Below are 27,271 nucleotides of genomic sequence, written 5' to 3'. Positions count from 1 at the left end.
AAAACCCCTGCCCTGCTTCTGACATCCTTCCCCCCGGTATTTCCTCCAGTGTTACAATAGTACATACGGTCACAAAGTAATAGTAGCTCAAGGCACTGAGTGGCATGGCCTGAAGATTGATGATGCATAGGCTATTGTCCTGGAGCCATGTTTCTGCAAGAACAAGCACGCAGCAGTTCATCATCTCGCACTGGGTCAGCCACAGATGAAGGCAGTCCAGCTTGTCTTCCAGAGAGCGAACACTGAAGAGCAGGACTGATGGGAGAATGGACCTGCAGGGACTAGCTTCCAACCCAGCATAGATTTCAGCAGGCCCACCGTGTCTCTGTTATCTCCGATACCACCTCTGGTGTCTCCTTCCCTGTGCAGCATCAGGGCCTGGTCACTGCAACAACCGCCATACATCTCCTCTGCTACTGGTCTTTCCAATGAACTAATGAACCACACTTACAGTATTTTGTAATACCAAAGCCAACGTTGTTTGTTGGACTTGGAGAAGCTGCTGCGACTAAGCACGCCACCATCTTACCGGAAGTCCACTCAATCTATGTCTCTTTATCATTTTGTACAATTCTATCAAGTCTCCTGTCATACTCCTTTGCTCCATAGAGAAAAGACCAAAGATCAAGCTCATTCAGCCTGTCCTCATGAGACAAGCTTTCTAATCCAGGCAACATCCTGGTAAATCTCCTCTGCACCCTCTCTAAAGCTTCCACATCCTTCTTACAATGAGTGACCAGAGCTGAGCACAATACTCCCAAGTTGTTCTTCTTCGGCGATTGGCACCCAGCTTAATACTCCAAGTGTGGTCTAACCCAGGTTTTATAGAGCTGCAATGTAACAATGAGCTATTGTTGTTACCTAGGAGACAAGGCAGTCAAATTAAACAAGCATGATCTATGATATAATGAATCAGTTAATCGCTTTTCATTGTTTTGGTTGAGAGTCACCTTGTATACAGTCGTGAGCACCCTTGCTGTTCAATGCTGTCAGGCCCTGGGATTATTTACTTGTGTCCCTCTATTCAGCTTAACTTCTCCTGCCAGGTCATTCACGATCCTGTTTCTCAGCCATTTTTCTCTTTGTGCTGTTTATTCCTACAATACAATGCACAGATCCACTTCCACAGAAGTCCAGACTGACATTGCAAGTGCAGTTCTGAATTCGTACTGCACCTGCTGAGGTTTAATCTTTCGTATGCTGTAGGTCAATAAAGTGAGGCCCCAATTTGCATTTTCAAGGAGGTCTGTGGCACCACTTTAAAGAAGAGCAGAGAAGATATTGGAAAAGAAGTGTCATGGGTTCCACAAGAGTAAGGCTTTAATCATCTATCACCAATTATAATGATCCAATCATGCCCTCTTGTATCCAGCCTTCAGTCAATACTTCCTAAAAACTAACATTGTCGGATTGTTTGTGAGATAATGCAAGCAGAAGTTATCTGCAATACTTCATGCCAAACAGCAAAGACTGGTAAAGTGAAGAATCTTGAGGTTGTGAATAACTGTAGATCTGCAAACTAATATTACTTTGTAACACAAGAAAATAGGAACAGGAGTAGGCCGTCAGATATCCCAAACCTTCCTTACTATTCAATGTGATCTGGGCTGATGGGGCCCAAGGCCTCAACAACTTCTTCTGTGTCAGACCCCTAAATGCCTTGATCTTTTTATCTGCCTCCACTTTAATTACTTCTTTTGATCCAGCCCCAGCAACACTCTAGGACAGAGCATTCCAGGGATTCGCGACTCTCTAAGGGAAGATATTTCAAGGGACCTCTGTTTTAAATGACCATTTACCTTCAAAATATGTCTCATTATTCAAGATTCTCCCACTGGTGAAAACATCTCAACATCTACCCTGTCAAGCCACTTTGGGATCTGAAGTGTTTCAAAAAGAACACAGAACACTACAACACAGTACAGGCCCTTTGACCCATGATGTGCCGACATTTGAACAGACTGTAAGATCAATCTAACCCTTCCTTCCTAAATAGCCCTCTATTTTTCTATCATCCATGTGCCGGTCTAAGAGGTTTGTAAATATGCCAATTGGATCTACCTCCACCACTAATCCTGACAGAGCATTCCATTTAGGCCTTTCTGTGTGTAAAAAGAAAAAAAAACCTCCCTCTGACATCCCCCCCCCCCATACTTTCCTCCATTCATCTTAAAATTATACCCTCTTGTATGAGTCATTTCTGCCCTGGGTAAAAGTCTCTGGCTGTCCACTCATCCTCTACCATTTATTATTGTACACTGCTATCAAGTCTCCTCTCATCCTCTGGTCTAACAAGAGTTTTATTGAGCTGCAACATTACCTTGTGGCTCCTAAATTCATTTCTCCGACTAATGAAGGCCAACACACCACAAACCTTCTTAACTACCCTATCAACTAAAATCTCCTCATGGACAGTGTTGTCACACTGTTAATGTACTAGTCCTAACACTCTGCAGAACCATTCATTCAAGTTTTGCAGACATATTTAGGACACTAACTCATCTATGTTCCCTCTCTGCTGCTACCTCATTTCTTTCCCAATTCCGACATGACTTCAGTTAAGGAAATAGACTTTTGGTCTTTTTCTTCAAGGGAAGCTTGAGGTCATTCTGCCATGGCAGATATACACAAATCAGATACAGTGTGAATACTTGGAGTCATTCCCCATTGCGGCAGATTGTCAAGTTACTTTCATGCTAATTGTGTGTGCTAACCCTGTCATTATTACCCAGCAAATTCTGGGCCAGTGGTTTCAGAATGTTTGCACATTGTCACCAAACTAAATCATTGCTCATTCATCCCTCAGCTGTGAATATAAATATTGCACCAGGAATAAAAAGCTAGCTGGAGGTGTGTTAGCATTGGTGATGCAAGCTAGTTAATTGTATAAACTATATCAGACTTCAGTCTGATTCCGTTCTCTTTGGTATTATGTGTCCCATTTCCCAATTGTTAATCTTGTAGACTTGCAGTCATGTGCTAAGCTGCTTAGATTTCGTTATTTGCTTTCAAACTGCTTGACCAGCAAAGAAGGGTTTTGCAAGAAATAAAATAAGTAAATCAATACTGTACCTGGAACAGGCAAAAGTGAGTATTTTTTTATTATAGGCTAGTCACTGATCAGGAGGTATTATAGATACAGTGGAGACATCACTACCCCAAATTAATTTTATTTAATGCAAAACAGGTTTATATCCAGTACTTGTGAAAACGGGTATGTTCCACCTCAAGATAATTTACTGCAGAAACTGGCTTGCAAGTATTTTGGCATTCTTTGATCAGCTTTTCATTATAGTGAATAAAGCAGACACAAGTGTCATAATAAATGGTCTCAAGGGAGGAGAGGGCCCCGTGTTGCTTAGTGGTGTTTGAGTGCCGTGTCAGTCATGTACGCAGTGCTCTCTGACCTTCAGAGTGAGTTAATGGCCATTTCATTAGAACCGGCAGATCGGCACTGTAAACAGCTGCTGGCAGGTGCAGCCCGTTTCCAACATCTGACTGAGCTGCTGGGCTAGAAGGGGAAAGGATGCCAGGAGTTTGAGGTTCGGCCCTCAACAAGATAGATATAATTTGATTCATAGACTGTCTCTTGCTTGGTTATCACTCAGGGCAATTTTACAGAAATACTGGCTGACATCTAAAAGCATTATTTTTTAAAAAGTCCCTTTTATTTAAGTAGCTGTAGAGGTGGTGCTGAGTGAACAACTGGCCTTTTCATCCTGACAGTGCCTTCATAACATGACTAGACATTTCCTCCTATTATAGTGGTTTTCCCACTTCTCCTGTGGAGTTTAATCCTGTTTTATGCACAGAAATAGGAACGGATAGAGGGAGAGCATGGAGACGGTGGTTGTTTTCACTTCTAGTTGCTAACACAGGAAACATAGTGATCCAAATCAACTTTTCACCACCCCTCCCCTACCCACACAGCTTCCCCCTCACCTGGTCTCACCAATCACCTGCCAATTTGTACTCCTTTCCCTTCCTCTTCTTACTCTGGCTTCTGTCCTCTTCATTTTCAGTCCTGATAAGGGTCTCATCCCAAAACATCAACCACTAATTTCCCTCCTTAGATGCCATCTGGCATGCTGAGTTCCTCCAGCATTATGTGTATTGGTTTATACCATGTATTTTTTCTCAGTCCTCTTTCTTATTACACCAATGTTTTGATCCTTTTCTCTGTATTAATGGACTTATGTGCTTCCATTTGCTGGAGGGGAGATATATTGTTTATTCTGAATTGCCCTTTAACCCCCAGCAAATGGAGGCATCATTTCCTTTAAAAAAAATTGTCTACATTTGACACAAATGTCATCTAGACAAATTGCAGTAATTGCGTGTGTTTCGGAGTATGCTTAGCTTGTTTAAAAAATCCAACAATTTATTAATGTTGAAATAAATGAACTTGCTAGGAATATTCATCAGGTTGGGCAGCATCCATGGAAAGGTTTGAACTGGGAAAGTGAGAAAACAAGTTAGTTCTTGCAGACAGAGTGTGGAAAAGGAAATATTACTCTGAGGCCAGGTGGTTGACCAGGTGACTGTTGCTTCTCGACCTGTGTAGTTGATTGATTAATAGAGAATAGTGTGTGGTGGAGGAGGAGGAGAGAGAGGGAAAAAAAAAAACAGTGGATAGATTAAAACTGAAATGCAGTTAAGAGCTTTGTTGAAACCTGAAGCCAAGGAGAGAATGCTGGAAATACCCATCAGATCAGGCAGTGTGTGTGGAGACTGATTGTATGTCAGGATGCTCTTCATTGACTTACAGCTTAGCATTCAGTACTATCATCCCATTGAAACTCATCAGTATGGTCCAGGACCTGGGCCTGGATACCTCCCTGTAAACTGGATCTTTGATTTTCTCACTGGCTACCCCAGTTCGTACGGATTGGCAGCAATATCTTCTCCACACTCACCATCAGCACCACAAGGCTGTATGCTTATATCCCTGATTCATTCACTTTATACCTATGACTGTGTGGCTAAGTACAGCTTCAATGCCATATTTAAGTCTGCCAACAACACCACTGTCGTTGGCTGAACCTAAGGTGGGGGTGAATCAGCATCTAGGAGGGAGATTGAAAATGTGGTTGAGTAGTGTCAAAAGACCTTGCGCTCAACATAATCAAAACCAAAGAGCTGATTATTGAACACGAGGAAGAAGGATCAGAGATGAGGGTCAATAGCTTAAAATTCCTTGGCATTAACATTTCAGAGGACATGTTAGCTCCTATTGCAAAGAAGACACAACAGCACTTGTACCTGGAGCAGGGGTTCCCAGCCTGTTCTATGCCGTGGACCGATACCATTAAGCAAGGGGTCCGTGGACCCCAAGTTAGGGTTGCGTACATTTGGATGTCACTAAAAGCTTTGACATTCTTCTCTGGGTGCATGGTGCAAAGTATACTGACTGGTTGCACCACGGACTGGGATGTGCAGGAACGGAAAAGACTACAAAAAGTGATGGAAATCCCTTCCCACCATTAAGCATGGAGCACTGCCATAAGAGAACAGTTTCCATCATCAAGACCCCCACCATCCAGGTCATAATTCCTTCCCATTACCACCATTGGGCTGGAGGTACAGGGCTCTTAGGTCCCACACCAACAGGTTCAGGAGCAGTAATTACCTATAACCTTCAGACAACTGTTTACCTATAAACCTTCAGGCAACTGAACCAGCACGGCAAACTTCAGTCTGAACTGAATCTACATCCTACAGACTCACTCATTTCAAATTCGCTTCAGATCAAGCAGCATCTGTGGAGTGAGACATATAAGAAAGGTTAATAACCTCTCATTGGAACTGGGAGAACTTAGAAGTGAAACAAATTGTATATAAACCTATAAAACTCGTGTTCTCAGTATTTTTTTTTGCACATAGGTTGTTTGTCAGTCTTTGTTTATGTATGGTTTTCTGTAGGTTCTATTGTTTTTCTTTATTTTACCTGTAAATACTTGCAAGAAAATGAACCTCAAAGTAGATTATATAGTACTATGTACTTTGATAATAAACTTACTTTCAACTTTGAACTCTGATCTACATTGGAAGAAGTGCAAATGAATCGCTGCTTGGGTCCTTGGGCGATGGGTATCGAAATGGTAAAAGAGGTTACAAAGGAAAGTGCCATAAGAAGATAAGTGGTTGGTGGAATTTCAAGCCTGTGTGTATATCCAAGTAGCCTCTGAATACCAGATAGCAATTTACACTGTGTAATATAGCATTTGAAGGTACATATGGCATTAAAATGTCTGGAAATGTACAGCAGATCAAGCAGTATCTGCGGGGTAAGAAATATCTCAGGTCATTGACCTCTCATTGGAACTGGGAGAACTTAGAAGTGAAACAAACAGGTTGAAGAGAAAAACAGGAGGAATGGAGAGTGTCAGGATGGAGAGTCGGAGGGATTAAATGGCATAAATGGTGGATGAGGCTGATGTTGGGACTGGAATTACAACATTGTAACTTTACCCTTAGAAAATATGGTCCTTCATTCTCTGGAATGAGAGAGAGAGAGAAAGAGAGAATGAGAAAATGACACGGTGTCACAGAATGGTATTATTTCACTTTGTATGAAAAGGTGGAAGTGTCTTGTACCTTTGGCTAATAGTTTTGCTCAAGGTTGTTGGATCTAATCCCAATGAGCAATTGCCTGTTTCTTATTGGGCAGAATCTGAAGCCAGAAAGTTGCTTGCTTTTACTGCTGACTGCAAGATAAGTATGTTTTCTTTTCAGGATTGGCAACATATCAACATGCTGCTCAGAGCCATCCAGTACAAAATAGCAACGATGCAATGTGGTTATAGGATATTATGGCCTAAAACAATGCTCACCTCACAAAACAACTAAGAACTCTGGCAGCCACCTAAGTCATGCTCTAAGTTTAGCTGGCTAAACAATAATATTTAATATTGGTTGGGATGAGCTATTCTCCGATCATGGCAATTTACTGGAAACATTTCGTCACCATATCAGGAGACATCATCAGCGCACTATTATTTGTGGTGAGTCCTCTGAATGTTTATCAATCACTGATGGTTGCGTGGTGAACATCATGGTCTGGAATTTTGCCCACATTGGCTCATAAATAGGATCGAGGTCTACATGTTTGTTGACAGAATTGTTCACAGAAGGCCATGCTTTGAGGAATTCTCTTGTATGCCACACGTTCGCTTACGCCACAACTTTCACTGATGCTCAGTCGACTTTGTGCCCTTCTTGATCTTCATGGATAGAGTCTCGGGAGAGTTGGTCATGCCACTTTACAGCCAGCTGATGTTCATGGGTCCTTGTGAATAGTTTTTCCCAGTCTGGTTGACGTAATATTTGCTGATGATGTCTCCTCATATGGTGACAAAATATTTGCAAGTAAATTGCCAAGATCGAAGAGCAACCCAACCACCTGAGCTACACATTTTCTGAATCATTTCCGTATTTAATGTCCCTGACATTTAGAAACATTCAATAAATGTTAAGAATGAAACATTTTTATAAATTACTTTTGTTTAAATTAAAACAGTTAAAAAATATTTGAGCAACACACTCAAAATGCTGGTGGAACGCAGCAGTCCAGACAGCATCCACAGGAAGAAGCACAGGCCGAGACCCTTCGTCAGGGATATTAGTTAACAAGCAAAAAGCTGGATGAGCTCAGTGGATCAGGTAACATTTGTAGAGAGAAATGGACCCTCTATCTCAACCCAAAAGGTCACTTGTCCATTTCCCTCCAAAATGCTGCATGACCCACTGAGTTCCTCCAACTTATTGCTTGTGAACTAATATCCCGGCTTTCTTCCTGTCCCCATCCATTGAATTGAATGGATTTCCTGAAGCTGTAGCAGGTCTAATACATAAATGTGCCAGGGAAATGCACTCTCATTGGACTCTGCAAAACACCAGCAAAGAGCAACTAGGTTGGGCTGGAATCCTCCAAACCACATAGCTGGCGTGTTTGCGCTGGGAAATGAGAAACAAATACCAGCCCAGCAAGTTCTGTCTTTGGCAAATCATAAGAAGAACATATCCCTTCATTATACTGGAAGGGTTGGTGGAAGGACAGGTGTGTAAGTACAGTGGAAGCAGATAGCTTCTCCTGCATTTGGAATGATAGCTGTTGGGAATCCCAAATCACTTGCATTTTTGCACCTACATTCAATGGCCACTCTTATTAGGTACACCTGCTCTTTAATCCAAATAACTAATCAGCCGATCGTGGCATTAACTCAATGCATAAAGGCATGCAGGCCTGGTCAGAAGGTTCAGTTGGTGTTCAGATCAAACATCAGAATGGGGAAATATGTGATCTAAGTTACTTTGATTGCGGAATGAATGTTGGTGCCAGACGGGATAGTTTGAATAGCTCAGAAACTGCTGATCTCCTGGAATCTCACACACACCAGTCTCTGGAGTTTACAGAAAATGGTACAAAAAACATTCAGTGAGTGGCAGTTCTGTGGGCGAAGATGCCTTGTTAATGAGAGAGATCAGAGGAGAACGGCTAGTTTAGTTCAAGCTGATAGGAAAGCGACATTGACTCCAAATAACCATGTGTTAAAACATTGGTGTGCAGAAGAGCATCTCAAAATGCAGAACACATCAATACTTGAAGTGGATGGGCTAAAGCAATGGAAGACTATGAACAGACACCCAGTGGCCACTTTATTAGATACAGGAGGTTATCTCATAAAGCCTCAGCATTACATCCTTGCTTTTATATTCTCCTTGGCACTGAGCAGTGCAGAATCAGCCAGGACTGTTCAGTTGCAGTAGCAAAGTTCTCACCTTCTTCAAGACACTAAAAAAAATACCCAGATTCCATTGACAATTGTCAGAAATTGGAGTGAGAAACAGAAAATGCTGGTAATTCTCAGCAGTTCATGCAGCATCTGTGGAGAGTGAACAGGGTTAACATTTCTGTAGATCCTCTTTAAAAACTTGTTTTTTTTAAAATCTCTAATACCCCTTTAAAATCTGTGGTAGACTGTTTCAGAAACAGTTCACTTAACAGCAATCTAATTTAAACCATACTCACTAAAATATTTTGTTCCACCTTCACAATTCCTTTAACTTTGTCCTCTGCTTAACAGGAATCTACCTCCATTTAGCTTTTAACTATTCATTACAGAGTCTTTCAAACATCTGTGACAATTTGTGAGCCGTAAACTCCCAGAAGTATCACTGACATGAGTAACACATACAAAATGCTGGGGGATCTCAGCGGGTCAGGCAGCATCTGTGCAAAGGAATAAACTGTCTTAATGAAGGGTTTCAGCCCGAAATGTTCACTGTTTGTTCCTTTGAATAGATGCTGCCTGATCTGATGTTCTTCAGGATTTTGTGTGTATTACTTGGATTTCCAGCATCTGCAGAATCTCTTGTGTTTATCAATGGGATGATTATCTTTTGTCTAACATTTCTGACGATCATCGTGTTATACAGCACAGAAACAGGTCTACTGGCCTAATTCATCTCAGCTGGTCCCATTTACTCACGTTTAGCTTGTATCCCTCCAAATCTCTCCTATTCATGTACATGCCTAACTATCTCAAACATGGTAATTGTACCTGCCTCTGCCACTTCCTCTGACAGTTTGTTCCATATGCTTAGCACTCTCTACGTGGGAGGGGAAAGGTATGAATCTTCTTTAAAGCCTTCTTCTCTTATCTTAACCCTGGTTTTAGAGACTCCCCTACCAAGGGGAAAGGACTGTGGCCATTCATCTTATCTATGTCTACGCCTCTGGCCTGCCCTGGCCTGCCCTAACCTATCCAGTCTCAACTTATAATTCAAGCCCTTTAGTCCTTGTGAACCTTTTCTACACTCTTTGCAGTCTAGTGTCATTGGGCAGTACTGGACAGGAGTATCAGCTTGGATCATTGTGCTCAGGTCTCTGCATTATTTTTCCCAACACGGATATATAGTGATTCAAACTAATGTGTTGATAGGTTGGTTTGAGTATCGCAGAAGCTGATGATCTCCTGAGATTTTCATGCAAGTAGTTTATAGAGTTTGCAGGGAATGGTACGAAAAATAAAAACATCCAGTGAGTGCCAGTTCTATGGACAAAAATGCCTTGTTAATGAGAGAGGTCAGAGGAAAATGGCTAGGCTGGTTCAAGCTGACAGGAAGGTGACAGTAACTCAAATAGAGCATAGTGCAGAAGAGCTTCTCTGAACGCACAACATGTCGAACCTTGAACTGGATGGGCTAAAGCAGCAGCAGACGACAAGCATACACCCAGTAGCCAGTTAATTAGGTACCTCCTGTACCTGATAAAATGGCACTGAGTGTATGAGCTTTGGCCTTTGTTCAATGAAAGAGGGTTAGAGATGATCCATTTAACATATAAGGATCTCGCAGGGCTTGACAAGGTAGAAACTGAGAGGTTACTGAAAATCTTGGAACTAATGGTCATAGTTTAAAAACAGATTGCACTTAGGAGGGTAGTGTGTGAATTTCTTGGGAGCATTGAAAATAAAACCAGAGCAAATATAAAGGCCAAAAGAGATTAACATTGACAAAGCACATACACTCAGTGGCCACTTTATTAGGTACAGGAAGTGGCTACTGAGTATATGTTTGTGGTCTTCTGCTGCTGTAGACTATCCACGTCAAGGTTCAATGTGCTGTGCGTTCAGAGATGCTCTTCTGCACGGTTATTTGAGTTTCCTTGTCAGCTTGGAAATCTGACATAAAAACAGAAAATGCTGGAAATAACTCAGCAGGTCAGGCAGCTTCAGTGGGTAGAGATATGGAGTGAATGTTTCAGGCCCTCTGTAAAACAAGAAAAGAGAAGAAATTTATTTTTAAGTTGGAGAGAGTAGGGAGAGATGAATGTAAAAAGGGAATATTCTGTGATAGAGTAAAGCTGGGGTCACTGGAGATCAGTTGTTAATGGGTAGTTAGATGGTGAGAGAGAAGTGCAAGATTGTGCTAACCGCAGGTCAGGGTTTGCTCATGGAGAGAAAGGAGAAACAGCACAATAGAAAAAAACTTGCAGCCAAAATTCTGATACAGTAAAACCAAGTTACTCGATGTTATTAAATTTACTGGGGTGTGTTCCGGTTTCAATACCGAACTGTTTCCATCAGTGGATGCTTCAAAGTCCAAGGGGAAAAGATGACTTATGTTTGTACAAGTGGATACAATGGTGACATGAGCAAAGATCGAAGTATGCAGTCATGTTGTGGAACTTTCTGTGACGATGGTGCGGATAGAATTTAAGGACTTTGAGGAGCAAATTGAAAAATCGTAATTTGCATTGTGGGGATTAGGACTGGATGAAATTGTTGGAGCTGATGCAGGCTCAGTAGACTGAGCAGTCTCTTGTACTGTAACAGCTGTCTGATTCTGTAACCAAGAGAGCAAAATCAGTGGAGTAACTTAATGAGATTTTGATGTTTGATCTTGGTCAGTTCATTATTCAGACAGCAGGCCACAACCTAATCCCAATCTCCCTTGAAAAGTTGAAATCTGTGAATTTCATGACTCCCTCGACCAAAAACAAGAGAGCAGCAAGCCAACTCAGCGTGTGAGGGAGCATGTGTGATAAATCTTCTCCTCTTGTGTTTGTGCCCTTGACTCAGGACTCATCTACTGTAGTTTTGTGATACATATTTTCCCCCCACCCCGACCCCTTGAATGAGAGGTGGGGGCAAGTTTCCTTGCTTTGCTTGGTTTACTCAAAATTAAAATCCATGACAAACCAGCAGATTGCTCTCTTGTGTATGCGCCATTTGTAGATAACATGAGGCTTGACACATCCACTATTAGTTATTTCAGCCTTCAAGTTAGTCGCTTGAAAGTGGTAAATATTGAGATGCCATTTACAAATTTAGATTAGTCTATTGACTGGCAAGAGGAGATTAATCCATCGCATAGTATATCTTCTGTGTGTAAATATATGTAAATGCATTGAAAAATACATATTTTGATTTTTCTTTTTCTAATGAGGCATTTTTAAACTACATGTTGGTTAAACCTAAGATGGTTCCTGGAAGAGTAATTGGACACCGAGTCTTATAAGTTAATGCTTGAGCAGATGAATTAAAGCACTGTCTGTGTGATACATTTTTATTTCCTGAAAGGGCAGGGAGCTATCAGAGGGCTACGGAGTCTGAGGAGCAAATTGAGATCTGTGAACTTGCGTGAAAGCCAGGAATTGTCAGTCAGGAATTGTCAGTGAGGCATTGCAATGAGCAACTTTGCTGCTGGATGACAGGGCAGGAGAATTTGCAGTGCTTTTCTGAATCACAGCTGTTCCCAGATGTACTGTGTGGCATTATGTATGTGAGCGTTTGTGAGGGAAGCTGTTTGAATGCCTGTGATCCCCACATTGTTGTAAAATACCTGTTGTATGAGGAATGTTTGATGGCTCTGGGCCTCTATACACTGGAGTTTAGAAGAATTGAAACCTATTGCACACTTAAAGGCCTAGATGAAGTGGACGTGAAGAGGATGTTCCCTGTGCTGGGATAGTCTAAGGCCAGAGGCCGCAGCCCCAGAATTCAAAGACACCCCTTTAGAACAGAGATGAAGGAAGAATTTATTTGGGTAGAGGGTAGTGTATCTGTGGAATTCATTGCCACAGACAGCTCTGAAGGCCAAGTCATTGAGTATATTTAAAATGGAGGTTAATAGGTTTTTGATTAGTAAGAATGTCAAGGGTTACGGGAAGAAGGCAGGAGAATGGGGCTGATAATAAATCAGCCATAATGGAATGGTGCAGCAGACCTGATGGGCCAAATGGCCTAAATCTGCTCCTGTGTCATATGACAGGACTAAGAAGGTAATTATTCCTGATTAAAGGTTAGATTGATTTGTCACACTTTTTTGGAATGTGTGAGGAAACCGGAGCATCCTAAGGAAACCCATGTGGTTATGGGGAGAAGGTAGAAACTCATAGAAAAGATAGAAAAAAGCTTTTCAACCCATATAGTCCATGCCAAACTATTTAAACTGCCTGCTCTCATCCACCTGCACCCAGAGCGTTACCCTCTATACCCCTACTATCCATGTATCTATCTAAACTTGTTTCAAATGTTGATATCGAGCTCACGTACACCACTTACATTGGCAGCTCGTCCCATACTCTCAAGACCCTCGGAATGAAGAAGTTTCCCCTCATGTTCCCCTTAAGCATTTCATCTTTCACCCTTAACCCATGTTCTCTGATTGTAGTCCCACCCAACCTCAGTGGAAAAAGCCTGCTTCCATTTATCCTATCTATACCCTTCATAATTTTCTATATCTCTATCAAATCTTCCCTCAATCTTTTATGTTCCAAGGAATAAAGTTCTAACCTATTCAATCTTACCTTATAACGCAGGTCCTCCAGTCCTGGCAACATCCTTGTAATTTTTTCTGTACTCTTTCCTGTAGTTAGATAATCAAAAACTGCACACAATATTCCAAATTAGGCTTCACCAATGTCTTAAACAACTTCAACATAACATCCCCTCTCAAGTACTCAATACTGTGATTTATGAAGGCCATTGTCCCAAAAGCTTTCTTTACGACCCTATCTTCCTGTGACGCCACTTTCAGTAAATTTTGGACCTGTATTCCCAGCTCCCTTTGTTCTACAGCACTCTTCAGTGCCCTACCGTTCACTGTGTAAGACCTATCTGGGTTGGTCCTTCCGAAGTGCAATACCTCGCACTTGTCTGCATTAAATTTAATCTGTCATTTCTCCAGCTGGACCAGTCCCACTGCAAGCTCTGATAGTCTTCCTCACTGTGCACTACACCCCCAAACGTGTATCCACAGATCTACTGATCCAACTAACCACATTATCATCCAGATCGTTGATACAGATGACAAACAACTGACCCAGCACCAGTCCATGCGATACTCCACTTATCACAGGCCTCCAGTTAGAGAGGCAACCATCTACTACCACTCTCTGGCTTCTCCCACAAAGCCAATGTCTAATTCAACTTACACACATCAAAGTTGCTGGTGAACGCAGCAGGCCAGGCAGCATCTCTAGGAAGAGGTGCAGTCGACGTTTCAGGCCGAGACCCTTCGTCAGGACTAACTGAAGGAAGCTTCATTTAGTTAGTCCTGACGAAGGGTCTCGGCCTGAAACGTCGACTGCACCTCTTCCTAGAGATGCTGCCTGGCCTGCTGCATTCAGCAGCAACTTTGATGTGTGTTGCTTGAATTTCCAGCATCTGCAGAATTCCTGTTGTTTGTCTAATTCAACTTACTACCTCATCTTGAATACTGAGTGACTGAACCTTCTTAAACAACTTCCCATGCGAACCTTATCAAGTGCCTTACAACATGTAGACAACAGCCACTGCCTTGCCGTCAATATTTCTGGTAACTACCTTGAAAACTCTATCAGATTGGTTCCACACAACCTACCACACACCAAGCCATGCTGACTATCCTTAATCAGTCTATATCTATCCAAATACCCATATATCCAGTCCCTTAGAGTACCTTCTAACAACTTTCCCATTACTGATGTCAGTGTCACTGGCCTATAGTTTCCCAGTTTATTTTTAGAACCCTTCTTAAACAATGGTACAGTATTAGCTACCCTCCAATCCTCCAATACCTCGCCTTTCGATAAGGATGACTTAAACAGCTCTTCTAGGGGCGCCTACTATTTCTGCACTTGCCTCCCACATGGTCAAAGGGGATACCTTCTCAGGCCCTGCGGATTTATCCACCCTAATTTGCCTCTAAACAGCAAACACCTCCTCGCCTGTAATCTGTATAGGGTCCATGACCCCGCTGCTGCTTTGCCTCACTTCTATAGACACTGTGTTTATCTCTTTAAATGCAAAAAAATGCATTTATGTTCTCCCCATTTCTATTGGCTCCATGAATAGATTACTGTTCTGATCTTCCAGAGGACCAATTTTGTCCCTTGCAATCCTTTTGGTCTCAACATATCTGTTGAATCCCTTAGTATTCTCCTTCACCTGGTTGTGAAGCCATAGAGAAAAGCAGCACAGAAACAGGCCCTTCAGCCTATCTAGTTCATGCCAGACTATTTAAACTGCAGACTCCCATCGACCTGCAACCAGACCACATCCCTCGATACCCCTACCATCGATATACCTACTGAAACTACTAAACGTTGAAATCAAGCTTGCATGCACCACTTGCACTGGCTGCTAAGTTCCACATTCTCACAACCCTCTGAGTGAAGAGCTCTCCCCTAATGCTCCCCTTAAACTTTTAACCTTTCATCCTTAACCTATGACCTCTCATTGTAGTCCCATCCAACCTCAGTGGAAAAAGGTTGCTTGCATTTACCCCTTTGTCTAGGGCGACCTCATACTTTCTTTTAGCCCTCCTGATTTCCTCCTTAAGTGTTCTCTTGCATTTCTTATACTCCATAAGCACCTCATTTGTTCCTACGTGCCTATATCTGTTCTGTGCCTCCTTTTTTTTTCCTTAACCAGGGCTCCAATATCTCTTCAGAAGTTCAATTTGATATCAGAGAATGTATGCAATATACATCTGAAATCTTTGTTCTTTGCAGACATCCATGAAAACAGAAGGGTACCCCAAAGAATGAGTGACAGTAAAAATGTTAGAACCCCAAAGACACCCCTCACACCCCCCTCCCATGCACAAGTGGCCACAAAGCATCGATCCCTCCCTGTCCCCCACTTATTTCAAAAAACCCACAACCCACCAAGCAAGCAGTAACAAAGCCCCTGAGAAAGACCATGATCTACAGTACAACAAAACACATTCATTCACCCAACAGTTTGACAAACCAGAGACGCTCTCTCAATCCCTAATAAAGGGACAGCGAGGTGTCACACAGACTAACAAGACAAAAAAACGCTCACTGATTTACGGAGTTAGAGTTTTTTTTCTGAGAACCCCAACTCAAGAATCGACAACAAACTCTCCTCACCAACAAGAGAAAGATAGCCCTCCAGCAGCTGATTTGCTGTTCCCAATTATCCGTTTTCTCCTGTGACACTTCATTCGGTGGTACCGGCATAGAATCAGTCCATCCCCAGAGCTGTAAGGCCTCAGAACGTCGAAGGCCGCATCCTTGAGATATCAAAAACTGGCAGGTCAGTGAGCCCCGGCAACAGGAACCAATATCATAAAGAACAAAAGCTGGAGTGCAGCTGTGGGTCAAAGTCTTCGACAGAACCTCATCCACCTCGAAAAGGAAAAAGAGAGACATTGAAGGTAGAAATTAAGCTGTTTCCGCAGATGAGCTCGAAGAAGCCACTGTCTAGCACCATTGTACCTCTGCGCACAATCGAGGGTTCTCTAAACTTGTTATCTTTACCACAAGAGCTTAAAAATGTTTTAAAGTTCATTTATCCAACTTGTATCACTCCATTTCTCAACGTAATTATTGTGCTAGAAGAGCAGAGAGCAGTGGGGAGGTTTAAAAAGGCAATTTCAGATCTTGTGCCCAAGGTATCTGAAGACGTGTCGGCACCATTGATCGGAATTGAAGAAACATTAAAAATATTGATAATTTGTCCATTGCAAAATGAAAGCAGAGGTTTGGATGAATTAAAGTTTACATAAATGCAAAGCCTCTGGTTTTGCATCCACTCCCATACGGAGGAGTTTGCTTTTAATAACAGGAGGATCTGTACCAGTGTGAGGTATCTGTGAAGAGCCGTACACTGAACCCAATGGCGTCTCTGTGCTTTAATGACCTGTCACATTTTCTTTCCACCTTCAGGTAATGTGACCCCCACAGGATCTGCATCACAGATGGCAAGTGGAATCAGTCTGGTGTCCTTCAACAGCCGCCCTGAGGGAATGCACCAGCGCTCCTACTCTGTGTCCAGTGCAGATCAGTGGAGTGAAGCCACTGTCATCGCCAACTCTGGCATCAGCAGCGGTAAGTGTGACAGTCAGCTTCACCTTGATTGTGATGGGCCTCCTTCATTTGCTTCTACTCTTCACCAGACAGGACGATAATGAACCAAGTGTTTTGGAATGACAGTCTAGTAGTTTTATGCTCACCATTACTAATACTAGCATCGTATTTTAGATTTAGTTTATCGACTTTGGAGTTTCTGTGTATCATCAGTTCAGGCCTTCTGTGATTTTGTATCCTAGATTTGTGTTTTTTTTTAACAGAATTGTGTGTTTTAAGTAGTCTGCCAGAACCTTCTGACGCTCTGCAATGTTTAATTAATGGTAAAACACAGGCCAGTATTAGGATCTAATTGAGAGAGCAACCCCTCAGCTGGTCATCTCTGCCTGGCTTTTTGATAATCCAATTCGGTTGAAATGTCACTTCCATGGATTTGCAAATGGTTTTCTCTTTGTATTTCTCCTTATCTTCTCTGAACATTACGATTGTGCCTGCTCCGAAAGTCCTTCTAGTTCTTCTAACTATCTCAGAAATACCAGCAGTAATGCAGGATGACAGCATTTGTAAAGAAAAGATCCCGGTTTTAAAACAGAAAACCTTTCAAACCTTGGGAATTTTTAAACAACTTTCTAGGAGATCAGAGACCAAGAAATTGCCAAATTTCTCATCATTTGACATGTATCCGTTTAGAACTGGGGTTTTCACTATCAGTGCAGATCTACCTGGTTCCTGTATGCAGTTGGAAATGAACACACTGTGGGTATGGCTTTCTCAATAGTTCACACAACTCAGAGAGATAGTATCTCGTTTCTGGTACACAGTATTGCAATTAATATTACCAAATAGAAATTGTTTCTAACATTCAGAAACCTGTAGTTAGGAGTGGATATCTACTAAGGCATATAGTATCTTTCCAAAGGAGAAAGTCTGGAAGATTCTACCACTCGCCAACACATTAGGGGCAAAAAACCTACCAACCCACGTCTGGGACGACTACAGGAACACTTTGAGAAATCCCATGTAGTCAAAGGGAGAATGCTGCACACTCATCACAGACCATACTGAAAGTCAAGATTAAATTTGGGTCACTGGAGCTAAAAGGCAGCAATTTCAAGCAGAGTAGTTGTGAACTGGAATTCGCTGTACATCAATTCAATCCAAAGTTTCAAAATGATTAAATACGGGAGAGAATAGCTGGCAGGGCTGTGAGGGAAGACAGAAGGAATGGGACTGATGGGATTGTACTAGGGCCCAGCATCATCAGCCAAATGCCTTTCTCCTGTGTTTTAATTCCTTGCTTATGATGGGTGGAAGGTCATTATTGAGGCAGCTGAAGACAGGTAGTCCAAGGATCATACCCCGAAGACTCCTGGTGATAACCTAGATTGCTGATCGTTTCCCAAACACCACAGTCGTCTTCCCCTGTGCTGGCGATGGTAACCACATTGGAAGTTTTCTTTCCATTTTCCTATTGCCAAGGACTTCCAGGGCTGTTTATCCTTATAACCATATAACCATATAACAATTACGGCACGAATTAACAATAAACTGGATTGGTCAAAGAATACTGAGGCTGTCTACAAGAAGGGACAGAGCCGTCTCTATTTCCTGAGGAGACTGAGGTCCTTTAACATCTGCCGGACGATGCTGAGGATGTTCTACGAGTCTGTGGTGGCCAGTGCTATCATGTTTGCTGTTGTGTGCTGGGGCAGCAGGCTGAGGGTAGCAGACACCAACAGAATCAACAAGCTCGTTTGTAAGGCCAGTGATGTTGTAGGGATGGAACTGGACTCTCTCATGGTGGTGTCTGAAAAGAGGATGCTGTCCAAGTTGCATGCCATCTTGGTCAATATCTCCCATCCACTACATAATGTACTGGGTGGGCACAGGAGTACATTCAGCCAGAGACTCATTCCACCAAGATGCAGCACAGAGCGTCATAGGAAGTCATTCCTGCCCGTGGCCATCAAACTTTACAACTCCTCCCTTGGAGGGTCAGACACCCTGAGCCAATAGGCTGGTCCTGGACTTATTTCATAATTACTGGCATAATTTACATATTACTATTTAACTATTTATGGTTCTATTACTAGTTATTATTTATGGTGCAACTGTAATGAAAACCAATTTCCCCTGGGATCAATAAAGTATGACTATGACAACACGAAGAAACTCAACACAGTGGCATAGAAGCCCCACTGCTAACTAGCGTTTTGGCGGTGAATTGCAGAGCGACGCAGACACACCAACGCACAAGTATAAATGCTCACAATGGCGTAGCCCACTTGCGTAGGCTACGGCTTATGCTAGTATGCACAAGTATAAATCAGCCTTAAGCCGAGCACTGAGAGGGCGAATAAGTGGCTCTTACTCCTACTGTCATCAACCAGAGCCATTGAAGTAACTTTCATTGTCATGCAAATGAAGGCCCTTTGGCCCACCATGTCTGTGCAGAGCATTGAGCAGCCAACTATACTGAACCCATTTACCAGCACACGGTTAGTCATTTACTAATCCTTAGTAATTCAAGTGCTTGTTCTATTGCTTCTTAAATGTCTCTGCCTCCACCACCCCATCAGACATTGTCCAGATTACAATACGCTTTGGATCGAAAAAGAATTCCTTCCTTGGATCCTTTCCAAACCTACTCCTGACTGGAAACCCATGATCCCTCCACCCCCAACCCCCAGTCATATACAACTCTGCCATGGGAAAGTGTTTCTTATTACCTACCTTTTCTGGGCCTCTCATTGTAATCTGACAGCTACCTGGATGAGGTTGCACTTTGTTGTTTCAAACTTTGCTGGAGAATTATTGATGGGTCAGAATCATCTATCATCATATCCACAAACTGCCAATGTCATTTGCACTATTGGTGACTTTGCAACTATGAATAATTAACTTTCATATAATTACTACATTTCACTCATGAAGTAGCTGCTTACTCAGATATTTCAGAGCCTGTACTATTTCTGCTTCATTTACCCATATACTCTCTCAGCCAGGCACCAAGGACCCCAGGACACTAGTTCTAAGAATAGTAGAATCATTCCCCTCAGTTCTAGCCAAAACACATCCCATAGTCATCATAACTGGGAAAAAAAGATCAAATGGGGGATCTTCTTTGCAAACTGACTGCTGTATTTTCTTCACCATAGTTGTGACAGGTCACGGGTACTTTATCAGCTTCCATTAGGATAACCAAGGATCATGGAAGTTACAATTCTTATGTAACTCTTCTTTTCTTTTAGACATTTACTTAAAAGTCAGATTTTCATCTTGATCTCTGTAACTTTGATTATAACACAGCAGCAAAGCCTACTCTCCAATACCCTAGGTAGGTACAAGGTGGATGCCGAGTATGGTTCCCTCTGTGGGTCAGCTGACTCTTGACTTCTTTACATGGGTCTTCGAAGAATCAGTTTCCAAAGTGGCACGGTTTGTAGAGCTGTTGCCTCACAGCACCAGAGACGAGATTTCACTCCTGACCTCAGGTTCTGTCTGTGTGGAGACCGTATGTTCTCCCTGTGCCTGCAGAGGTTTCCACTGGGTGCTTCAGTTTGCTCCCACATCCTAAATATTTTGTGGATTGGAAGGTTAATGGGCCACAGTAAGTTGTCCCCACTGTGTGAGTGAGGGGTGGAATCTGGGGCAAACTGGGCGAGTAATAAACAATTAATTTATGATTAGTGTAAATGGGTGATTGGTGGTCGGTGCAGACCCTGTGGACCAAATGGTCCGTTCCTGTGCTTTATCTCACTGTGGCTTTACAAGTACCTTCTAGTGCTCATTTCAGTTCCACTAACAGCTCAGGTATAAAACTGATCATTGCTAGTGAACATTATAGTCATGTATACACAGTGCGCACTTCATTGGGAACCTCCTGTACCTAATTAAGTGGCTACTGAGTGTATGTTTCTGGTCTTCTGCTACTGTCGCCCATCTACTTCAAGGTTCAATATGTTGTATGTTCAGGAATGCTCTTCTGCACACCACTGTTGTAGCACATGGTTATTTCAATTACTGTTACCTTCCTAACAGCTTGAACCAGTCTGCTATTCACCCCTGACCTCTCATTAACAAGGCATTTTCGCCCACAGAACAGCCGCTCACTGGATTTTTTTTTGTTTGTTTTTTGCTCCATTCTCTGTAAACTCTGGAGACTGTTGTGCATAAAAATCTCAGGAGATCAGCAATTTCTGAGAAACTCAACCCCCTTCTGGCACCAACAATTATTCCACAGTCAGAGTCACTTAGATCACATTTCTTCCCCATTCTGATGTTTGGTCTGAACAACAACTGAACCTCTTGACCATGTCTGTATGCTTTTATGCATTGAGTTGCTGTCATATGACTGGCTGATTAGATATTTGCATTAATGAGTAGGTGTACCTAATAAAGTGGCCACTGATACAGTTAATCGCAAAGCACTTGATGGGAATACTATCAAACAAAATTTGATATAGAGAACCTTAAGTTATAGCATGGCGGGGGGCCAAATGTCCAGGTAGAGAGTAAGGTTTTAACAGATGTCCTAAGGAGAGATGAAATGTGGTGAAATGTATGAATGTAATAAAATATAGGAGCAAAAAAACTTAAATGATAGAAATTCATGACCAAGCTAATAGGGAGAGAAAAAAGACAAGTGACATTTCATCTGCTGGGTGAGTGAGAAAACAAAACAGGCAGAGAGAGGGGGTGATAATGATGATGAAAATTAGCTTTATTTGTCACATGTACATTGAAACATGCAGTGTAATGTATCATTTGTGCCAAATCAGATCAGTGAGGATTGTACTGGTAGCCCGCAAGTATCACCAGATTTCTGGCCCCAAGATAGCATGCCCACAACTCACTAATCCTAACCCGTACATCTTTGGAACGTGGGAGGAAAGTGGAGCACCCAAGCAGTCATCAGGAGAATGTACAAGCTCTTTTCAGGCGGCAGCAAGAATCAAGCCCCAGTCTTACAGCCAGTGCTGCAAAGCATTGCGCAAACCACAATTGTGTAGGGAGGAGTAGAGAGAGCAGAGGGAATGTGATAGGGTTCAAATCAAGGTAGCAAAGACTTTATGGTCTGCCATTTGGTGAAGAAATAAAAGGAACAATTAAAACTGAAATCCTCAGCAATCTTCATTGAAAAAAAGGTGAAGAAAATGGTTATCTGAAATGATTGAATTCAGTACTGAGTCCAAAAGCAACAATGTGGCCAATTCTGTTGTCCAGTATATGTTGGACCTCCTTGGAATAATGTAGGGGGTCAAAGTCAAAATGGTACTGGGACGTAGGACTGAAGATGTACTGAATGATAGCTTTTATCTTACTGGACAATACAGCCAGCATATATGGCTGAGAAACCTATGCCTGTTTCAATGTTACTGCAACTGGAAAGTATACATCATATCAGAATTGATCAAAATCACTACTGAGCATCAGTATTGTGGTCCTGGAATCATTGGAGTGCTCAGTTTTGTGTTCATTTGCAGAAATTAATCATCATTTACTTTACACATTCCTGTTTGCTTTTGAGAATATGATGTTAGCTGTCATCGCAAAACATCGCAATCCTTCTGGTGAGGGTACCCTCAGTAGTTTCAATGTCTAGACCCATCCATGATGAAGGGGCAGTAATATATTTGCAAGACAGGAGAAAACCTTTGAGAGTTGTGATTCCATGGGCTTGCTGCCCTTCCAGATCGCGACAGTCAGTGTTATTACAGTGTATGTTGTGGAGGTGCACAGAGGCATCTGTGCTGGTGGGCATGAGCAGGCTAATGGATTTGGTACTAGTCACTCAGGCTACTTTATCCTGGGGTTGGGTTTTGAGTTGGTGAAGTGTTGTTGGAGCTGCACTAATTTAGGCCTGTGGGACATATTCCATCATACTTGAGCCTGAGAAATTTCACTGCAGTAAACTCAGTCTCTCACTTGATTTTGTAGTCTTGGTATTATGTCTGCAGTTAGCATCATGCCAGAGTTGTCGAAGGCCATACTGCATTCTGTAAAGGGCGCTACATTAGAACATAAAAGCTGGAAGCAGTAGGGCATTCAGCCTCTCATTCACCAAGATCATGGCTGATCTACCTTAACATTCTTCCCTAGCCTGTTCCTCATCCACCCCAGTCTGCCTCTTGGTTCCCCTCTTATTCAGAAAATTACACTGGATAAATTTCCTCAAAAGTGTTGCTTCCTCAGAATTTTTTTTTTGATTATGATAGTCCGCTTGAAGCTGAGCATGAATATAATTTCAGACTACATGTATCACGTAGGACTTCGGAGAAACACGAAATTGAACATAATTCATTTAATTGCATAACAGTGCTGACGCTTTGCAATAGTTCACCTAAGCTAAAAATGTTTTGTTGATGATTTTCGTTTGTACTCAATGTCTGAGGCTTCTCGCTTAAGTGTCCAACAATAATCAGCCAGCATTGATGGATTCCAGTTGCCCTTATACTGTTTCTCCATGACCCAATGTCCTGGTGAAATGTTTCACCATGCTCATCACCAATGGCACCAAGATTTGCAGGAAAGAAGTCTAAATGGGAATGCAATAAATGTGAGGAGCCCAGGCTTTGTCTTGGTCACCAATTTTACACCAAAAGTAGAGCTCATAGCCTTTCTTAATAAGAGGAGTCATGCTCCGTCTTTGGGATTTAAGTGTATACTAACCACAAGTATAAAAGAAAGTATCCGGGCTGTTGCATCATTGGCAAGACATTTTGCTATCATAAATACTCTCGGAAATACAATTACTTTATTATAATGAGTACACACAACATGCTATGCACGTAGAGCATGTGCATCAATGTGATTATAAACCGATGTGCATGTAAACGCAATGCATAGAACAGTGTGTGGGTGATGCTTTTATAGCCTTTCTAAAACCTGTCCTGCCATGCAGTATCTGTCCTGCCTAAGCATGCCCAGACATGCTTAGAGAAGATAGAGAACTTTACAACTTACATTGTGGGCAACATTTTAATTGACTTGAATTATGAATTGAATAACAGATATAGGTGATACAAAAGAAAAAGGTACATAGGGAAATGTGATGGTGATTTTCATGATCAACAGCCCAAAGTCCATTAGATCCACTCAAAAATATTCAGGAAGTAAAATCTTTGTTGTCCAGTGTTACTGATCTCTTTTCTCAATGCAGTTTATGGCAGAGCTTCCACATCTTCTTGGGTTGAAAATTTTAAAAATTCAGAACAAAAGCTTCAGAGAGCTAGCTAATGTTAGAGATCTACAAGATTATAAAGCTAATAGGAAGGAGTTTAAGAAGGAAATTAGGAGAGCCAGAAGGGGCCATGAGAAGGCCTTGGCGGGCAGGATTAAGGAAAACCCCAAGGCATTTTACAAATATGTGAAGAGCAAGAGGATAAGATGTGAAAGAATAGGACCTATCAAGTGTGACAGTGGGAAAGTGTGTATGGAACTGGAGGAAATAGCAGAGGTACTTAATGAATACATTACTTCAGTATTCATTATGGAAAAGGATCTTGGTGATTGTAGTGATGACTTGCAGCAGACTGAAAAGCTTGAGCCTGTAGATATTAAGAAAGAGGATGTGCTGGAGCTTTTGGAAAGCATCAAATTGGATAAGTCGCCAGGATCGGATGAGATGTACCCCAGGCTACTGTGGGAGGCGAGGGAGGAGATTGCTGAGCCTCTGGTGATGATCTCTGCATCATCAATGGGGACGGGAGAGGTTCTGGAGGATTGGAGGGTTGCGGATGTTGTTCCTTTATTGAAGAAAGGGAGTAGAGGTAGCCCAGGAAATTATAGACCAGTGAGTCTTTCCTCAGTGATTGGTAAGTTGATGGAGAAGATCCTGAGAGGCAGGACTTATGAACATTTGGAGAGGTATAATATGATCAGGAATAGTCAGCATGGCTTTGTCAAGGACAGGTCGTGCCTTACGAGCCTGTTTGAATTTTTTGAGGATGTGACTAAACTCATTGATGAAGGTAGAGCAGTACATGTAGTGTATATGGATTTCAGCAAGGCATTTGATAAGGTACCCTATGCAAGGCTTATTGAGAAAGTAAGGAGGCATGGGATCCAAGGGGGCATTGCTTTGTGGATCCAGAACTGGCTTTCCCACAGAAGGCAAAGAGTGGTTGTAGACGGGTCATATTCTGCGTGGAGGGTGGTCAGCAATGGCGTGCCTCAGGGATCTGTTCTGGGTCCCCTACTCTTCGTGATTTTTGTAAATGACCTGGATGAGGAAGTGGAGGGATAGAAACATAGAAAATAGGTGCAGGAGTAGGCCATTTGGCCCTTCGAGCCTGCACTGCCATTCAGTGCTGATCATCCAACTCAGAACCCTGTACCAGCCTTCCCCCCATACCCCCTGATCCCTTTAGCCACAAGGGCCATATCTAACTCCCTCTTAAATATAGCGAATGAACTGGCCTCAACTGTTTCCTGTGGCAGAGAATTCCACAGATTCACCACTCTCTGTGTGAAGAAGTTTTTCCTAATCTCGGTCCTAAAAGGCTTCCCCTTTATCCTCAAACTGTGACCCCTCGTTCTGGACTTCCCCAACATCGGGAACAATCTTCCTGCATCTAGCCTGTCCAAACCTTTTAGGATTTTATATGTTTCAATAAGATCCCCCCTCAATCTTCTAAATTCCAACGAGTATAAGCCTAGTCGATCCAGTCTTTCATCATATGAAAGTCCTGCCATCCCAGGAATCAATCTGGTGACCTTCTTTGTACTCCCTCTATGGCAAGGATGTCTTTCCTCAGATTAGGGGACCAAAACTGCACACAATACTCCAGGTGTGGTCTCACCAAGGCCTTGTACAACTGCAGTAGTACCTCCCTGCTCCTGTACTCGAATCCACTTGCTATGAATGCCAGCATACCATTCGCCTTTTTCACCGCCTGCTGTACCTGCGTGCCTACTTTCAATGACTGGTTTATAATGACACCCAAGTCTCATTGCACCTCCCCTTTTCCTAATCAGCCACCATTCAGATAATAATCTGTTTTCTTGTTTTTGCCACCAAAGTGGATAACCTCACATTTATCCACATTAAATTGCATCTGCCATGAATTTGCCCTCTCACCTAACCTATCCAAGTCACCCTGCATCCTCTTAGCATCCTCCTCACAGCTAACACTGCCACCCAACTTCGTGTCATCCGCAAACTTGGAGATGCTGCATTTAATTCCCTCATCTAAGTCATTAATATATATTGTAAACAACTGGGGTCCCAGCACTGAGCCTTGCAGTACCCTACTAGTCACTGCCTGCCATTCTGAAGAGGTCCCGTTTATTCCCACTCTTTGCTCCCTGTCTGCCAACCAATTCTCTATCGATATCAATACCTTACCCCCAATACCGTGTGCTGTAAGTTTGCACACTAATCTCCTGTGTGGAACCTTGTCAAAAGCCTTTTGAAAATCCAAATATACCACATCCACTGGCTCTCCCCTATCCACTCTACTAGTTACATCCTCAAAAACTTCTATGAGATTCGTCAGACATGATTTTCCTTTCACAAATCCATGCTGACTTTGTCCGATGATTTCACCACTTTCCAAATGTGCTGTTATCACATCTTTGATAACTGACTATAGCATTTTCCCCACCACCCATGTCAGGCTAACCGGTCTATAATTCCCTGGTTTCTCTCTCCCTTTTTTAAAAGGTGGGGTTACATTGGCCACCCTCCAATCCTCAGGAACTAGTCCAGAATCTAAAGAGTTTTGAAAAATTATCACTAATGCATCCACTATTTCTTGGGCTACTTCCTTAAGCACTCTGGGATGCAGACCATCTGTCCCTGGGGATTTATCTGCCTTCAATCCCTTCAATTTACCTAACACCACTTCCCTACTAACATGTATTTCCCTCAGTTCCTCCATCTCATTGGACCCTCTGTCCCCTACTATTTCCGGAAGATTATTTATGTCCTCCTTGGTGAAGACAGAACCAAAGTAGTTATTCAATTGGTCTGCCATGTCCTTGCTCCCCATAATCAATTCACCTGTTCTGTCTGTAGGGGACCTACATTTGTCTTAACCAATCTTTTTCTTTTCACATATCTATAAAAGCTTTTACAGTCAGTTTTTATGTTCCCTGCCAGTTTTCTCTCATAATCTTTTTTCCCCTTCCTAATTAAGCCCTTTGTCCTTCTCTGCTGGACTCTGAATTTCTCCCAGTCCTCAGGTGAGCCACTTTTTCTGGCTAATTTGTATGCTTCTTCTGTGGAATTGATACTATCCCTAATTTCCCTTGTCAGCCATGGGTGCACTACCATCCTTGATTTATTCTTTTGCCAAACTGGGATGAACAATTGTTGTAGTTCATCCATGCAATCTTTAAATGCTTGCCATTGCATATCCACTGTCAACCCTTTAAGTGGCATTTGCCAGTCTATCTTAGCTAATTCACATCTCATACCTTCAAAGTTACCCTTCTTTAAGT

The 27,271-nt window shown here is 42.3% G+C and overlaps 1 protein-coding gene across 2 annotated transcripts in view; it reads left to right on the top strand.

Annotated features, from left to right (window-relative positions):
* Positions 1-27,271, top strand: part of agap1 (ArfGAP with GTPase domain, ankyrin repeat and PH domain 1) — a 649,964-nt gene that overhangs the window by 427,823 nt on the left and 194,870 nt on the right. For both annotated transcript variants that reach the window (XM_072261395.1, XM_072261394.1), the window contains exon 12: positions 16,685-16,846. In XM_072261395.1, coding sequence (XP_072117496.1) covers positions 16,685-16,846 — 162 coding nt within the window. The remainder of the gene's footprint in view (positions 1-16,684; positions 16,847-27,271) is intronic.

Source organism: Mobula birostris, chromosome 6 (assembly GCF_030028105.1).
Source record: "Mobula birostris isolate sMobBir1 chromosome 6, sMobBir1.hap1, whole genome shotgun sequence".
In the NCBI taxonomy this organism is placed as follows: Eukaryota; Metazoa; Chordata; class Chondrichthyes; order Myliobatiformes; family Myliobatidae; genus Mobula; species Mobula birostris.
The sequence above is the reverse complement of the archived record's forward strand: the minus strand, read 5'-3'. Positions and strand labels throughout refer to the sequence as shown.